Source organism: Pleurodeles waltl, chromosome 8 (assembly GCF_031143425.1).
Source record: "Pleurodeles waltl isolate 20211129_DDA chromosome 8, aPleWal1.hap1.20221129, whole genome shotgun sequence".
Taxonomy (NCBI): domain Eukaryota; kingdom Metazoa; phylum Chordata; class Amphibia; order Caudata; family Salamandridae; genus Pleurodeles; species Pleurodeles waltl.
In genome coordinates, this window is record NC_090447.1 from 1,252,493,104 (window position 1) to 1,252,511,523 (window position 18,420).

General features: G+C 46.4%; 1 protein-coding gene across 3 annotated transcripts in view; it reads right to left on the minus strand.

The window, feature by feature from the left end:
- The window catches only part of RXFP2 (relaxin family peptide receptor 2), a 932,621-nt gene that overhangs the window by 200,960 nt on the left and 713,241 nt on the right, over positions 1-18,420 (minus strand). For all 3 annotated transcript variants that reach the window (XM_069205573.1, XM_069205574.1, XM_069205572.1), the window contains one exon: positions 5,629-5,700. In XM_069205573.1, coding sequence (XP_069061674.1) covers positions 5,629-5,700 — 72 coding nt within the window. The remainder of the gene's footprint in view (positions 1-5,628; positions 5,701-18,420) is intronic.

Genomic DNA, 18,420 nt, shown 5'->3' on the forward strand with positions numbered 1-18,420 from the left:
TCAGGGGCTCTACCCTGCCACTGATCCACCAACCTAGGGTCCGCACCCATAGGTTGTACAGGGGCTAGAGGCGAGGCTCTCCTCCCTCTACCCCTCCGTCTAGGATCCCATCCTCCTCTCCTAGGAGGGGTATCACCAGAATCCACACTTGCCAGGGTGCTGGGTACAGCAGCCCTGCACAACTCTCTCGCCAACCCAGGATCACTACCTGGCGACTGATCACCCAACCTAGGGACGACACCTTTGGGTTGCACTGGGGTCCGGGGCGGACTTCCCCCTCCCTGAACCCCACTTCGAGAGTCCTGCGTCTCCCCACCTCAGGAGAAGCCACCAGAAGTTTCACACGGGGAGGTGAGCACACTAACCGCCTCCCCAACCAGGTCAGAGTTTACCCCCTGAACCTGTATGTCTAGTCCAGGGACGACACCCTTAGACTGGACCATTGCCCAGTGAACCAGGACTTCCTTGGGAGCACACCTACCCCCTACCAGATCAGAGTTTACCCCCTGAATCTGGCAATCCAACCCAGAGTCACTACCCTGCGGTTGAACAACTGCCTGGCGCACCAGGACTTCCTGGGGGGCACACCTACCCCCCACCAGGGAAACACCTTCCCCAAGGGCCACACAAGAGTCTGGCTGGCGCAGGTCTTCTGACTTCTGCCCATCTGACAGAGTCTGGATCCCCCCCCAGCCCAGAACTGGTCTCACCAAGGTCATTCCTGGGGGGCTCTGCTCTCAGAGCGGACCCCTGACCCTCCAGGTTCTCCACTGGGGCCCGCAGCCCCCTCTCAACCCTATGCCTGGATTTCCACCTCCTCCACTGTAGAGCGAGACTACCAGACACCAGGACCGGCGGAAAGCTATCACCAGCCACCCGCCCAAGTCCTAATGACTAAATGGGATCCTTCTGAACAGCTGGCCCTACGGCACAGGCTAGGCTCACCTCCTGGCGTTCACTCATGGAACCCTCCAGGACCTGGGACTGGAGCTCGGGTACCCTGGGCCTCAGCCCAACCCCATTCCCTCTCATCTGAGACTGAACATGGGGTGCCTTACCCGCCCCATTACACTGGGACCTACCTGGGACACAAGCCTTTCCCACCACACCTGGTTGGGAAACACCTAGACCACTCTCATTAGGAACACCCCCTAATGCCACACCAGACCCTCTGGTACGCAACCAGAAGTCTGCCTCCTTTGCAAGCTCCCTGGGGTTCAGAGAGCTCACACACTGACAAGTGTTGGCGTAACTCTGAAAAACAACAATGAAGCAGGTGCTCTCTGACAATCAGATTAAACAGCCCTTCAAAATTCTTTACTGTGCTACCCTTCACCCATCCATCTAGTGCAATGCAGCAATCCTCCACAAACTCCTCCCAAGACTAGTGGGACAGTTTCTTACCACCCCTAAACCTTTTTCTGTATTCCTCAGGGGAAAAACCATACTTCACAATCAGTGCATTCTTTACAGTGGAGTACCCCTCCCTGTCACTCTCTTCTAAAGTCAGTAGGGCATCCCTCCCCTCCTCAGGAATAAAGCTCCCTAGGCCAGTTCCCCAATCCTTCTCAGGGATCCTGCGCTCTACCAGAGCCCTCTCATATTCCTTTAACCACTGACGTATGTCACCCCCCTCTTGGAACCTAGGTACCAGATCTATGGGTATGTGAGGAACATCTTTGCTACAGCACTGTACATTGCTGCCACCACTGGACTCCACCTGCAGCGCTGGTGAGTCCAGAACCTTCACACTGCGCTCTAGAGCGAGTCTTTCTCAGGCAAAGGCCCTCTCTGCCATTCTCCCCTGTACTAAGGCCTTCTCTACCTCAGCCCTTCTCTCCTCAACAGCTAGGCGCGCTAACTGCAACTTCAGGTCCGTCTCTTCCCACCTATCTCTTAGCTTATCAGGCGTCAAGTAATGAGAGGTAGCCCTGCTTCTTACAATGGACCCAGCAAGGGACTCCCTATTACTGGGGCCTTCCCTGTCAACTGGCGTCCCCAACCGGTCATTCTCACCCTCCTGATCAGTCTCTCTACCACTCTCTAGGGATGAGGTCTGGGAGCACCTCCCATTGGGAACACTCGCTACACTCAGGATCCTCTGGGTACTCCCTAAGCACACTCCCTCCCTGGGTATATGTCACAAACATTTCAAAGAAATTCAGAGATCTCCTGAGGTCCCCTTCTACAGGCAGCCCTCTCTCTCTACAGAACCCCTCTAATTCCTCCTGCATGTAAAACGGCAGGTCCTCTAAATCAAAGGTAAGTCCCATCTTGAAAAGGTACAAATAGCTCAAATGTGACAACCACAATACCCAAGCGTGAGAACTGAAAACAGGAAAAATGACCAAAGAGAGAAAGTTAAGAGAAGCCAAACATGTGATGGTCTAAACGCAATCCTTGTAGTGAAATAATGAGTCACAATGGTATTGTGCAAATGCAAGTCCTATCCTCACCGCTGACGACCAATGTTAGAAATGGGGTTTCTGGTTGGCTAGGGTATGCACCTCAGCCAGGCAGAACGTACCCCCTCTACAGGGCAAGGGAGTTACACATCCAAGATAACCCCTGCTCACCCCCTTGGTAGCTTGGCACGAGCAGTCAGGCTTAACCTGGAGGCAATGTGTAAAGCGTTTGCACAACACACACAACACACGTGACGCAATATCCCCACCACAAAGGAAACACAACACCAGATTATATGAAAATATACTGTATTGTACACAACGCAATTATCAGACCAAATATCACATATCAGTACTATCCTGCTACCTTAGCAGTTGTCAGAACGTTACACATTAGTTACTCTGCAAACTAGCAGTAGTCACACATAACACACAGGTTACTCAGTATTCTGCAACATAAGCAGTAGTCAGGAAAACACGTATTACATCACAGCACTTGTCATAAGAATATAATAAAATGCCCATAGTAGGAACATTAGAAAACATATGGCAAGTTAGAAAAACATATTAGCAAGCATGTCCATAAAAGGAACATTTGCATACACATATGTAAAAACATCAAACGCAGGTAGGTAATATATGAATCAAACAAAAGTCTGTAGAAAGAACTTTGGATTGCAACTATATTGGTCCTTTCAAGAGTACCTGGTTGGATGAAGGCACCTCCAGTGCCTAGAAGGTGAACAATGGGGCCCCCGGCGCTCCTATGCGCAAAACGGGGGCCTCCCTTATACTCTGGGGTCAGAGGAGGTCGACATGCACCTCCTCTCTTTTATAGACAGGCCCCTCAGGGGACCGTGATTACTGGGGGCCCCCCAGGGCCTGAACCGGCCTTCACGAGGGGGGCCAAAGCCAGGAAAAACAACTTAGGGCAGGAGGGGGGCACCACGCACCCCCTCCGGTTTGATGACAGGGCCCTCCCGGGAGCTTGCGATCTCTGGGGGCCCCCCGGGCCTCCACTGGCCCTTGCAGCAAGGGGGGGGGGGCCACAATAATGCCCGTTTTAACTAACAGCAAAAAATTAGCGTCCTGCTCCTAACGCAGAGGCCAGGGGGAAGGGGTCACTCCCCGCGCCTTCCCCTGGTCCTGCCGTGAAGCCACAAGAAGATCGGACCCCTCCTGGGGCCCGAGCAGACACTCGCCTGCACCCGATGCGGTGCGCGAGTGTTCTTCCAGCTTCCCGGGCCGCTGCGGTGTTCTTATTTAAAGGGGCACAATGCAGCAAGGAGCCTACGAGCTCCCAAGGCTCCATAAGCGCGCTGCAATCAGCGCTATGGCAGCCGCAACCACGGAGAAGCACCCCTCAAGAAGAAATGGATGCAGGGGTCAGGGGCCACAGCACCCTGTCCCTGGGGAGCAGAATCTTAAGACAAGGTCCTCAGGTGGAGGGCCCAGCTACAGGCCAGCCCAAGGGAAAGGCAGCAAGTGGCAAGTCCTTCACAGTGACCAGGCAGGTCACAGGTCAGCACAGCAGCAGCAGTCCATGGCGGTTCCTGGTGAGTCCTTTCAGCCTTTGGTGTCCAGTTCCAAGATGATTCCAAGAGTCTCCAAATTGTGGGGAAAATTCTCCTGTTCTTATAGTCAGTTCTTACAGTGTTTTACAATGGTAGGGAGAGGAGGTTCCAGCCAGTTACAACTGGTTCTGGGAGTGCCCCCTCTCTCCTTTCAGCGCAGGCTCCAAACATCAGTGGGGGGTTAATGACCCTATTGTGTGAGGCCAGGGCACAGTCTTTACAAATGCAGTTGTGCCCCGTCTCTCCCTTCTCTCAGCCCAGGAAGACTATTCAGTATGCAGATGCACCTCTGTGACACCTCCACCCTCCCTGTGTACAGGCTGTCTGAAAAGTATGCACAAAGCCCCAACTGTCACTCTGCCCAGACGTGGATTGGAGTCAAGCTGCAAAACACCAGAGTCATAAGCACAGATAAATGCACACTTTCTAGAAGTGGCATTTCTGTGATAGTAATAAAAAATACACCCACTCCAGTAAGCAGTATTTATTATCACCATCACAACCATACCGAACATGCCTACGCTACCCCTCATAAATCAGACAATACCCCTTACACATAAGGCAGGGCATTTCTAATGCAATCCTATGAGAAGGCAGCACTCACAGCAGTGAGACACCAAGTTAGGCTGTTTGTCACTACCAGGACAGGCCATGCAATATGGCACATGTCCTGCCTTTCTACATACATGGCACCATGCCCATAAGGCTAGCTAGGGCGTACCTTAGGGGTGACTTACATGTAGTAAAAGGGGAGTCCTGGGCCTGGCAAGTAAGTTTAGATGCCAGGTCCCTGTGGCAGAAAACTGCGCACACAGGCCCTGCGCTAGCAGGCCTGAGACAGGTTTAAAAGTCTACTTCAGTGGGTGGCGCAAGCAGCGCTGCAGGCCCACTAGTAGTATTTAATTTACAGGCCCTGGGTATAGAGATACCACTGTACAAGGGACTTATAGGTAAATTAAATATGCCAATTAGGTATAAGCCAATCATACCAACTTTAGATGGGAGAGCACCTGCACTTTAGCACTGGTCAGCAGTGATGAAGTGCTCAGAGTCCTAGAGCCAACAGCGAGAGGTCAGAAAAACCAGGAGGAAGGAGGCAAAAAGACTAGGGATGACCCTGCGTAAGGCAAAAAGCCCAACAGTTATAAAAATAAGGGGTCATTTTGGGCCCTATGGGCGATCCATAGGCTGACCAAGGAGGACCTTGCTTGCCCTGAGAAAGAAATTTCCATCATACTCAGGCCCGGATTACGAGTAGATCGATTTTAGCTACGGGGATACCATGTGGCCAGAAATAATATCGTTTCTGAAATCCTCGTGATATGATCTTTGCATTGCTAATTCTGATCCAACTACGGTGGACATTGTCTCGTCGTTATTGGCTGTTGATTTAAATATTTGATAGCACAGACAACTACCCAGCAGCCATTGCAATCCATTCCACTCTAACATACAGTAAGATCCTACTTCTGCCCTTTCCTTTGCATCATACAAATCATCTCACATAAAGCTTTCGCGCGCATCTTGCTTGCGAGCTATAACATTTTTTTAGTTAAATATTATACAAACTGCGCTGCATTGGGAAACTCTGCATATGCTACCATAGTTTTTTTTTACAAATGCTATACAAAGTAAGAAAATCTACTCACATCCAATTAATCATTGGCATCTGGGAACACATTTTTGCGGGAAGGGTCTCCAATGAGTTGTTTATCATAGACCTTAAAAAAATAACAAAGAGGAAAACTTAGCTTAACTCAGGGTATGGTTTTACAAATTATAATAATACCTTCAGATCTAGAAGCATTTAGTGTCTGATAATGTACCACTCTTACATTTCTTGTAACACGATCATTAAGCAATTATTATATAAGAAGATGGTCCATATTTAGATTATCTGAATGTTGCTAAAAATTCAAGGCGGCCTGCTGAGCAATCTGAGTGCCACATTCATTCACTACCCACATTCCACATGCTTGGGTGCTCAGTATTTGATTTGTACGCACAGATGACCTTTGCTTTGTGCACCACATGCAAGTAAAAATCCATATTCTAGTGTCTATATTGCTCATTTTTGCAGCTTCACATTAACGGTGCACAGCTTCGTTGATCACAAACATTATCTTTCTCTGAAAACAACTCCTGGCAAGCCGAAAAGCACATCCAGGCGAAAACTAAAACAATATCTTGCCACCATAAAACACCCTTTTGCTGGCATTGCTTGCAAAGTAACCACTCCATAGGTATTTGCATTGCCACCAGTTACTGGGCAGTGCACTGTTGGAGTTTTTTCCTTTGTTTCTGGGTCCCTTCCTGGAGTAACAAACACCAGCCCCATACATGTGTCAAGCTGTGTGTTCTGCTTCACTCGGGGAATCTGTAGTCCAGTAGAATACAAGAGTAGACCAGTCCAGGGTAGGAGAATGAGCAAGTGTCTAGGAAACCACTGAGGTGGGGAGCAAAGATGTAATCTCTGACTTAGAGATTGGTGGACTGTACTTCATTCTGCCAGGGCAGTAGAAAGATGCACTCTGCTGCCCTACAATCGGGGTGGCTCTTCCACTGGGGCGGAGGAGAGTCACCCCCCGCAGCAGCAGGAGTTGCAAAACTTTTATGGTAAAAACATAAACTCTGTTTATGTTTTGCCAGGTTGGAGAGAGCAGGCATAGGCTCCCAGTCTGCCTGGGAACGCCCTGGCTGGGTGCTCGTAGCCAATCCTAACGCTGCTTTGAGCAGCGTCAGGATTGGCCGCCAGAGAGGCTGGGAGCCTGTGCCTGCAATAACAGAGCAGAGTGGATAGAGTGGAGAGGAAAAAAGGTAAGGTTTTTTTTTTTTTGCCCCTCCACGCTCTGCCCGTTTTCTCTTCCGCGAGCCACGCCTGCGGACTATAGCCTATGATATTTAGGGATCTCCACCAGGCAGGGAGGGATTTCAAAAACAGAAATGTTCCCGACATGCTCAGACTTTTCTCCCAGCCTGTGGCTCTCATTTTTATGTTTTCCTCTTCCCGACCACGAGGTTTTCCTTGTCGGTCCCAAACAGGAAAAAACTGTCAGAAATTGTCAGAAACTAGGCAGCCAGTCTGTGGTACTTTGACTGATGGGTCAATGTCAGTTGGTCCATCTGTAAAATATTTCGGATGGCACAGGGACAGCCTGAGTCTCCACCAGAGGAAACATGGCAGTTTCCCAACTTTAAAGAGACTGGTGGGGAGGCACGAATTTGGTGGACAAGGCACTCTGGAGTGGTTGCTGTTTGAAGTGCGACCTGTAAAGTGTGTTGCGATCAGACGTTCAGCCAATTGTACCTTTGCAGTTCATCCTGCTTTGTATTCTGGTACCTGAGTGCCTTCATTCATAATGCGAAAAAACATAACTGCGGATACTAGAATGAAAAGAACACGAAGCACAGAGCAGGCAGGTGACATTGAGATAGAACAATTTAAGCTCTGACCAATTCAAGACACAATAGTGTATTTCAATCCTCATCTAGTGCTCTTTTCATTCTGATATTTGTACAAATGTGTTTTATCACGTGGAAATCTCAGCTCTAGAATGAAGAGTGCTTTGGACAAAAGAGCCTGTGCTGGCTTGTTAGCTCACTTCGGACTTAACTCAGCTTGAGTATTCTGTCTGTTTAGAAGCTGAATCTCCATTCTCATTGTAACCCATAGAATTACACAAAGACTTGTTAGAGAAAGTGGTAAGACTACAAAAACACAAAACATCCTTAGAGAGATCTAACAGACCTGATCTGAAAGGCATAATGAAATTACTGAAATTGCTCTTAAATTAAATGACATTTACAGTAAAAAATATTCCTTAAATTATTAATATTTATTTACATTGCGTTTCTATAGTGCCAATTCACTAGTTGGTATTAGAACACCTTGCAAGGAACATTAACTGCATATCAAAGATATATTTACAAAAGAACAAACAATTAATGTCAATCAGCTAATCAAGAGGAGCCCCTTAAACGAGGTTAAGATAAATATTTAAGACATTATTGATTAAGGCTGAAACCAGAAGGGGCGTGCCTTGCTTCAGAGTGTCCTAACTTAGGTAACTTGCAAATAGGAAGCTCTAGAGAGTTTTTTTGAAGGGGAGGATGCCAAGAGCTGCTCTTCATCTGATGGGAGGATGTTTCAGACAGCAGTTAAAGCACCAGAAACGACTGACTTTGAGCTAGTGTTGTTCTGAATTTCAGGTTTGATAATGAGTCAGTCCTTACTACAGAAAGTTCTAGAGCCACCAGAGATTTTCAGATCATTTACCCAGCTTAGTATGTCTTTGTGGAGGGTCCTAAGTGCGATGCAGCAGAGTTTGAATTTGTTTAGACCTGCTGGAGGAGCCAATTCAGATCCTTAAAGATTGGTGAGACACAGCACTTTTCTTCATGATATATTGGTCGTTACATAATGCATTAATGATTTACAAACTACAGCCAGTGTTGTTTTTTTAATTAGAGACAAACTTTGTGATAAAACATACGATTACGAAAAAAAAATTGTATAATGCAGGGAATTGCAAGTGAATCACTACATGTTACTGTTTAAATAGAATTTTGTATGAATAAAATTGTGGCCCTGAGACTTCAGAACAGGATGCTAGCTGAATCCAAGCCCTTGGAGAGCACTTGTGGGGAAGGCAGAGTCCTTCAAGCAGAGTCAGGGTCCAACAGGCAGCAGGGCAACAAGCAGAGCAGCAGTCCTTCACAGCAAAGCAGTCCAGATGGGTTCTTTGGGCAGCCAGGCAGTCTCTCTGACAGAGTTCAGGTGTAGATCCCGAAGTGTCTGATTTGATGGGATCTGAGACCCACTAAATATACACCCAATAATGCCTTTGAAGTGAGGGAAACTTCAAAGAGTGGTTTTGAAGTGTACAAGTATCCCTTTCAACCCAGCCCTGTCTGCCAGGATCCCTGTGGGGGATTATCAGTCCTTTGTGTGAGTGCAGGCCACTGGCCTTTGAAGTGTAAGATAGAGCACCTCCACCCTTCCTCCCCAGTGAAACCCATCTGTACGCAGATGAATGCAGATGCAGCTGAGTGTCCTGTGTTTATGGCTGTCTGGGGGGAATACACAAGGGGAGCTGTCAACCAGCACAGCCCAGACGTGGATTAAAGACAGGCTTTAAGGCACAGATGGCAATTAGTGCAGGGAAATGCTCACTTTCTAAAAGTGACATTTCTAAAATACTAATATTAAATTCAGCTTCACCAGTAAGCAGGATTTTCTATTATCATTCTGGTCGCACTAAACATGACAGGGAGTACTCCTTTCAGATCAGAATCTACCACTTAAAAATATATAAGGGCAGCTCTGATGCTGGCCTATGGGAGAAGCAGGCCTCACAGTAGTTAGGAATTTGGTCAGCGCAAATGTGAGGATTTTTTATTTATTTTTCCCAAAAACAAGAACACTTCCACTGAGTGTAATGGCACAGAAAAACTGTTAGGTCTAACTGCCTTAAGGCAGCCTTCTCCCCAACTTTCTGCCTACCTCCCCCACGTTTCTGACCCCATGTTTGCTGGCTTTAGGCCTGTGTGCACTTTACCACTTCTAACCAATGCTAAAGTGCTTGTGCTCTCCCCCCTAAACATGGTAACATTGGTTCTTCCCCGATTGTCATATTTAATTTATTTATGTAAGTCCCTAGTAAAGTGGTACTACATGTGCCCAGGGCATATAAATTAAATGCTACTTGTGGGCCTCCAGCACTGATTTTGCCACCCACGTAAGCAGCCCTTTAACCATGTCTCTGGCCTGCCATTGCAGAGCCAGTAAGTGTAGTTACCGTGAAATGTTGGCCTGGCCAAATAACCCTTTTCCCAGGCCCAAAATTCCCTTTTTATACATATGTCAGTCCTAAGATATGCCCTAGACAACCTGGAAGGCAGAGGACAGAGGGCAGTGTAGTATAAAGACAGGACTTGTGCTTTTAAGTTTTAAATGTCCTGGTAGTAAAAAACTCCCAAAGATGTTTTTCACTACCACAAGGCCTATCTCTCTCATAGGATAACATTAGGATTACCTGATTACACTTTATAAGTGTAATTTACAATCTAGAAGAGATACCTTTTTCGAGTTTGATGTCTCTGGAATCACAATTTGAAATCGCAACTTACGGGGAAGTAGAATTTTAAATTGTAATTTTGAGAATGGCAATTTTAGAAAGTTGTCATTTTCTTACTTTAGCCATTGTCATTTGGTGCCTACTATATGTCACTGGTCGCTTGTCTGGGGTGGATGACAGCTGGGCTTCGTGTATCCCCCCTAGACAGTCACACACATTGGGATCATATGTGTGACTTGAAGAGCATTGATGGGCCATTCTGACAGGATGGGAGGGAGGAGCTGGCCACATTCTCACACTTATACCTCAATAGGATCTGTCCTATCCCCACACACTGGGCTGCATAACACCCTGTAGTGAGTCTGGAGGCAGGACAGGATGGACAGGACCTCTGTGCACTTCAAAGGCCTGCCTTTGAAGTCTCCCCCACTTCAAAGGCCAAACTTGGTATAAAGACTGGACCTCTGACACCACCAACTCAGTACAATACTGGACTTGTTAACACTGCTAAGAAGAAGGCCTGTTGCGCTGCTGAAGGACTGCCACTCTGCTGAACTGCTGATTTGCAGGACTCCTGCCTTGCTGTGCTGCCTGATGTCCCTGTGCTTGGGTGAGAAGGACTGGACCTGCAACACTTGAACCCAGAGTGACTCCAAGCACCAGCTGACTGGTCTCCTGAGCTGAAGTCTCAAGGACAAAACCGACTTCCAAGCAACCTGCTTCTACACCTGGACTCTTCAATCTGTGAATAAGCCCTGCCAAGAGGTGTCAACCCAGTCTTGGACCCTTGGAAGTGGACTTAATGTATTCTCCTCCAGTGGAACCAATGCATCCCTGTTGCACGGAAAACTCAATGCATTGCCGCTGTTGCATGGACAGAACTGGTGCATCGCCTTCAGAACCAGTGCTGCAGTGTTTTCTTCGGCGTAAGTTCCCTGCATCCCCATCGTGGCATCCGAACTCTGCATGGCAGCCACAGTACTGACCGAAATCAGTGCATCGCCTCAACTTCGACACAACCGGGACCCACACCTCAGCTCCACTGCATCTCTGAACCAATGCAGTGGCTCAACTGCATGGGGAAAATCAACACATTTCCTCAACAGTGTGGTTCAGAACCAATGCAATGGTCCTGGACTAGGATTTTAAGGCGATATTGTTTAGCAGGCCCAACAGGAACCCTGTACCCTATTGGGGAAGGCCCGAACTTTTGACTTTGTCCCGGTGCGGCATGACCAGATATCCCCAGTTGGAGCTTTTTGCTTCCAAGCGCTATTTTACAGTTTGTTCTTTAAAAAATCTTATTATAAGTTCTGCCTATTGTAGTTTTGTCATTTTGGTCTTCTTTATTTATTACAATTTGCTCTATTTTTCTAACCTGATGTGGAATATTTGTGTGGGGTGTTTTCACTGCTTTACTGTTTGAAGTGTTGTACAAATAATTAACCCACTGCCTCTAAGTTAAGCCTGACCGCCCTGTGCCAAGCTACCCGAGGGTGAGTAAAGGTTAATTTAGGGCTTGCCTGACATTTACCATGAATAGGCTGCTGCTTGACTAAAGTTAATACGCCAACCAACCAACAACACAATTTCTAACAAAAACGTGACCTTCTTTTTTTACTTTGCACCATACCCTGTGGAAGGTATCTGCCTGTGGCTTGCAGCAGGGTCTGTGACTAAAAAGAGTTTTGTAGGTAGGGTGGGCGGCATGATAGCATTTTAGCCCCCTAAAACTTTTCCGGGTAAGTAGTCAGTGTGGGAACTCCAAGTTAGTTATGGCAGTGTCTTTGTTACTCATGGTACAGTTGCCTCCATGTGCATGTATGTGCCTTCAAACCTTTCAAGATTTCAGACCAGCAGGCCCCTTCCCTTCTTCCCACGTCACCAGGCAAAGAAAATAAAGGGCATTATGAACACGCATTAAGACCTGATGGCTCTGTGATAAATGTCCATACAGGATAAGATGTGATTTTAGGAAGCATCAAAGGAAGAACTTCAAACCAACCTGTTAGTCAGCCTCTTAATGATATCTTGTGGTTTTACAGTTTGTTCCTTTACTCTGCACATGTCCTTTCCCTCCTTGAATGCATTAACTCTGACTACATTTTCTAGTTAAAATTAGATAGCGTAGACAAATTACTTGATATGTGATCGTTTTCTTCTCTTCAGGCAAGTTTTAAACAAAAATGCCTACCGCATCGAGTGATACCACAGAGAACAGGCATACTGACTATTTTAGGCCCTTTTCTTGTGGTTTATAGCTTATTGATGTATCGATTGCATTACACATGAACACTAAATTGTGCAAATACACGTACTCACTACAGTTGCTGATGCACTGAACAACACCAGGAACCTTTTCCAGACCTTAGCTCTTCTAGTAGCTCAAAGTTGAGTCTGTCGCTTGATGTTTTCCAAAGTGGACCCTAACTAGAACATATCTGGCAGGGAAGCCTGGATTTTAAACAATCAACAAAGAGCTTAATGTTTGTATTGTTAATGTGGAATTGTACTTTTCATTCAATACTATCCTTTTGTGAAAAATCTACAACATAATAAGGCAAGACATGTAGCACGAGCACACACACAGAGTGCACCAGTTATCCACTAGCGGTTGCCAGCTCCCAGACTCTAGAAATCACTTTGGCCGCCACCGTGCAGCACACGACTGTCAGTCACATACGTGCTATCCTGCTGCATGAAACACTTCCAAATTGAAAGCAGAACGCGTTATGGTTTTTATTTCTAAATGACCTATCTGACGCAGTGTATTGCAAGTGAACAAAGCCACCCCATAGGTGTCAGAAGCCGTTAAGGTGCAACGGCGGTACATTCGTGGGCTCTTTAGTAAAAGGGGTGTGGGGTCATTCAGAAAAGCAAAATGCACAATCCAGGTAATGATAATTGGCCAGTGGGATCCATTGAGACGTGCTGAAGGTGCAGTCTAAGAAATCCCCCTTTTACCTCACTAAAGGGTCATGCTTCGCATGCAAACTCTTTTCTAATAGGCATTTGATGATGTGCAGTAATACATCTCCTTGTAATGTGGCGTGCTCTGACAAATAGGAATATTCCACCAGGTCCCCTTCAGAATAACGTCAAAACCTATAGCTATTAGCCAATATATTTAAACAATTGTGCTGTAAAGCACACTGTTTCATCTTAAATTTTTCTAGCATTTTGGCCCTGTGAAAGTCTCCCAAACCGATTTGGAGAGAAGCAGCGTAGGACCGCTTTGTATATTTTTGCAAGGGATGCTTTTGCTTTCCACCCAGGCCTCAGTATTGCCTCCTGGAAACAGAAAGGTTTGCCATGGTTCACCACATATGCAATGTTAGGAGCAGTCAGATTGTGCTGAGTTTCAGAAAAATATGAATGCCCTCTTCAAAATAATCCTCATAATTCTTATTGACGCTTATCTACATAAGATTTTCCTCAGCCTTCCCTATTCTTTTCCCCCTGATCACCGGGGAACGCCTTAGATGCTTTCCACTCGAGATGGCAAGGTCACAATCATGGAGTCTTTATTGCTTGGGGAAAACGATAAGAGAAAGGGACACCTGATGTCTTGAATACATCTTGGCAAAACTTATCGAGGTTTGACCCAAACTTTCACAGAGCTCAAGTGCTACTCACACTTATTATTCTACAAGCGCTGAACAGTGGAGGCCAGAACAAGGGTCTGCCCTCCATGCATTCGCTAGAATGGGTTAGATCTATTAAGTGGGCGAGAAGCAAGGGATCCCCCAGTACAAGAAGATTCTACTTTACACACCAATTAGGCCTAAATTCAGTCCTGGTTCTCGCTGTTTAATTGTGTCATCACCGCCCTCCACCTCAGCTATTCTCCTCCCCAATCATGAGAGACAATATTTTCTCATGGCGCATATTTAATACTAACTACCTGCCTGTGCAGTACACCAATGAATGGTAAGAAAGGGTTCTGCTATTTCTAAATTCTAGTTTATTCAATTGTGTGTATCAAAAGAATATATATTATATATCCAATATTTCAAACGTTTTCACATGAATAGTAGCAAATCATGAATCTCACAAAGTACCTATGGCGCAGTGGATAGTGAATATGAGCTTAAATACATAAACAACGCACAATAGATTTTCATATACAAGAAACTGACTGGTCTTTTACAGTCTCAAATTCTTTAACATGGTCAAGAGAAGCATTCTGGCTAGGAAGGTTGCCAACGTTTCACCAGGACAGTAGGATTGTTACTTCTTATACCACATAAAGGGGATCCTAGGGAGAGAAATGATACAAACTTATGAGAAACAATAACTAAAAAAGACACTTCCTTTTTTCCTAACGTGCACTTTTTGTTTAATTGGTTTGACTTAAATTGCAAGAATCAAATACAATGCTGCTTTTTGAGACTCTGACTGAGCTGCATACATTCAGTGTTGAGTTGCGACTAGCGACATCCTGCATGAACTGTAGAGCGGTGTCCATCATAATCATGTAGGCTTAGGGGCCAGCTGTGATGCCTCTACATGAACCCATTTACCCTTGAATCTTTTTATAAGCTGGAATAGTAGTCCTGATAAAAGCATATTATAATGAAAAGCTAAAACATGTCAACTACAATGACATGCAGGGCCTTGCATACAAACTAACCTTAGGGGTGGAGCATTAATAAAATAGATACCAGTAGGTAGCTCACACTTGAACATTTTTAGTTCACCACTGGTTTCCATCCATGTAGCATGTCTCTTTTTGATCAAAAAGAATACAAAAAGCATAGCAAAAGCATATCAACAAAAACTACTCCATCAGTTAACAACCGAGAATGCTTCTCCGTGGAAACTGTGTAACCAGATGAGGAAGCATGGCACTAGTAGGTGTGGGTTCATTATCTTATGTGAATGGATGTCCCATTATAGACTATCTTCTTAGTGATTCAGTTTTTTGCTAGAAGATTTTACATTTTTTAGTTTTTGCCATCATTGATGAGATCTGGCCCTTGCACACACACACACACTCACACTCCGGTGCAACCGCAGTGGTGGCTGCTCTCTTTCCTACATCACCACCAAGGCCTGGAACAACCTCCCCCTCCAAACTGCACCCTCACTGGCAGTCTTCAAGAACAGACTCAAACCCTGACTCTTCGACACCTCAGAACCCAGATATCCCCAGGGGTGACAGCGATGCACTCTACAAATGACTGATTGATTGAGATCATATATGACATTACCATTATCACAATCTCAAACTCTTATGATAACACCAAACAGCTTAACAATTATATATGTGACCGACTGATTTGATGTAAAAATCATGAGCCTGTTGGAGGAATAATGTTTGGGTTGCAATCTTGTACTCTGCTAACTGTCAGTAAGTTGTGTGTCAATAGGTTTTGGGTTTGTGTTAGAAAAAATGTTTTTGTAATTTTGTTAGAAATTCAATTTTATGCACAACAATATCCAGAATGCCTCAAGGGTGGCAGGACGGATGAATTGTATATAAAGAAAAATAGAAAAAGTCGCTCACTAACCGTGAGCAAGAGTTGAAATGCACTGGTGGTTGCTGAGGCTGAAATAAAGACTTTTTAGTTGGACTTCATGGAGTGCGGTGAATTTCTCTTTATATATTTATAAATATATATATATATATATATATATATAAATATATATATATACATATAAATGTGGAGGAAGCTTTAAGTACTGAATAGAATCAATTAGCTGAATTTCTTCCATCATAAAATCCCATGATGTAAACAATCCCGGGGGTGGATTCTCCAAATTTTAAGGTTCCTCACACGTTGGAGAATTTTCAGGTCGCTTCAAACTCTAAATGAGGCCGTATACTTTTGGAAAGTTGAAAAACACATAGGCCCTCATTACAACCTTGGCATTTGGACGAGGCCGACCGCCAAGGCTGAACCGCCAGTCGGCCGCCCATGCGGCCGGAAACCCGCCGGCCGCATTTGGACATCCCGCTGGGCCGGTGGGCGTAAACAGAGTTTCCGCCCGCCAGCCCAGCGGGGTTGTTGGCTGCAACATTGGAGCCGGCGGCAATGTGGCGGTGCGGTGGGTGCAGCGCACCCGTCGCGCTTTTCACTGTCTGCCAGGCAGACAGTGAAAATCGCGATGGGGCTGTGCTTGGAGGCCCCTGCACTGCCCATGCCAAGTGCATGGGCAGTGCAGGGGCCCCCAGGGGCCCCGCGACTCCCCTTGCCACCAGCCTTTCCATGGCGGTGTCTACCACCATGGACAGGCTGGAGGGAAGGGGAGTCAAAATCCCCAGGGCAGCGCTGCAAGCAGCGCTGCCCTGGTGGATTCTGACCACCAGGTAAACCATGGCGGTAAACCACCGGTCCTGGCGGTTTGACCGCGGCGCTACCGCCACGGTCAAAATATGGCAATTTGTACCACCAGCCTGTTGGCGGTACGATCACCACTTCAACCCAGGCAGTCGTTGACCGCCAGGGTTGTAATGAGGCCCATAGCATGGTCTACAGAATACATTGCTTTTACTTTGGCCCATACCAGTTCTTCCAACTACTTCATTAGCCTTGATATAACCTTTGAGAACATTTTGCACTGTTTTGAACAATCTGAACACCAAGTAGGCATAACCCTAATCCACACTTGGCAGTCGAAATCCAGAGCAACCTGCAGGGTGCACATTAAGGTTTGTGTAGTGGACCATGACTGACAAATTTCAGGGGCTTTTTGTTTTTGCTTTGGGACTATAACCTTACTTTACCTGTGATTTTTGACAGAATTTCGTTTTTACTTCTGAGGATGTTTTAGTGGGTTTTCTCCCTAAAAAACTTACGTTTGGTGAATTTCTGATTTTTTCTTAAAAAATACAACCCCTGTAGGATATGGCTTACAGCTCTGTGCACTGAGGGTTGGATGCAGAGCCGGGTCTGCAACCAAGCTCAATGCCACCTGTCAATGTATCCTAGCTGTTGGATTTGTCCTGCACCCACTGACTTATGCGTTCTTGTGGTTGGAGGCAGAGCTTGAGATTTGGGCTTATGCAACATGCCCTAGGCACAGGGTCTAACTGCAAGGCCTTTGTCACACAGTTGTAGTCTTGTGCAGTGAACTCAGGACTTCCTGCACCCACCAAACCATACATCCTACAGTTCAGATGAAGGCCGTATCCAAATGGCTGCACAGGGTGTCCCTGTTTCACACGGCCTCCAGCTGAGAGTATTGGGGATTGGACATAGGGCAAATCTGCTGGCCAAGTCCTGTGTCACCTTCCTTTGCATCCCAGAAATCAATGCTCTGGTACCCAACCACTTGTGCAAACAGTCCCAGATATGCATGGCCTACAGCAATGTGCAGTTGACTAAGGAGCAGGGTCTGAACTGCACACAGACACTTCTCCAACCCACATGCTGCCAAAGCTGCTGCATATGATCTTCTATCATAGACACTGGGCTATCGGCAGATGGACTGGCACACAGCTGGGCCCTGCTCCAGCCTCTGTATCACTTCCCAGTGCTAATGCAGAGGCTAGGCCCTATACCGGCCTCTATACCACTTGCTCGTGACCTTTTGCACTAGACTCTGGAGGCAGGGTCTCACATGCAGGCCAGCCCTGTATCAGCTTTCTACCACTGAGCTGGCGTTTGAGCGATACATAGCATTTGGCAATATGCTGTGGTCTCTGGGCACAGACTCTGGGCTGCGGCAATGCAGTGTGTCAGCTCCTCGTCCATGAAGCCGAATATACAATATCTTCTTTGTGCAGAGCATGGTGGCCACAAAGTGCTCACTGCTTAGTCATCCTATGATTTAAAAAAAAAAATTGTTACAGATTTTACAAAAATATTCAAAATTCACAAAAAAGAGTTTTGCAAATTTGTCCATCGGTCCGCAAAATTCAACAGTTTTTTTTTACTGAAATAGCGATATCGGCTCCTTTGTGACAGGACCCTGATGGACTGATGGACCCTAAGATCTGCCTTTCATTAAGGGATGTATCTCCTACCCCTGAAATCCCCACAAAGCACTGTAGGGAAGCTGGCCAGACCTATGATGATGTTAGGTCAGATTTCCTTCTCCATGTAAGTTTGAAAACATTACTTGGGCGGGCGGAGCTTTCCACCATGCCATAGACAGCATCACGGAGGAGCGCCCAGGCCCCTCACGACCCCTATGCAAACCCAACACTGCCTACACAGGGGTTCCTAGATGCTACGTAACTGGCCCCTCTGGAGCAGCCTGGGCTGCAGTGACCAAGGCGACAGAGATCCTGCAGTTAAGGGCCACCCCTACCCACTAATCAGCAGGGGACTGAGGGGAAGATGAGAACAGTGGAGGTGGCGACCTCATTGGGATCTGGAGATGGTTCAACATACCTTGAGTCACAAACGAGCAGGG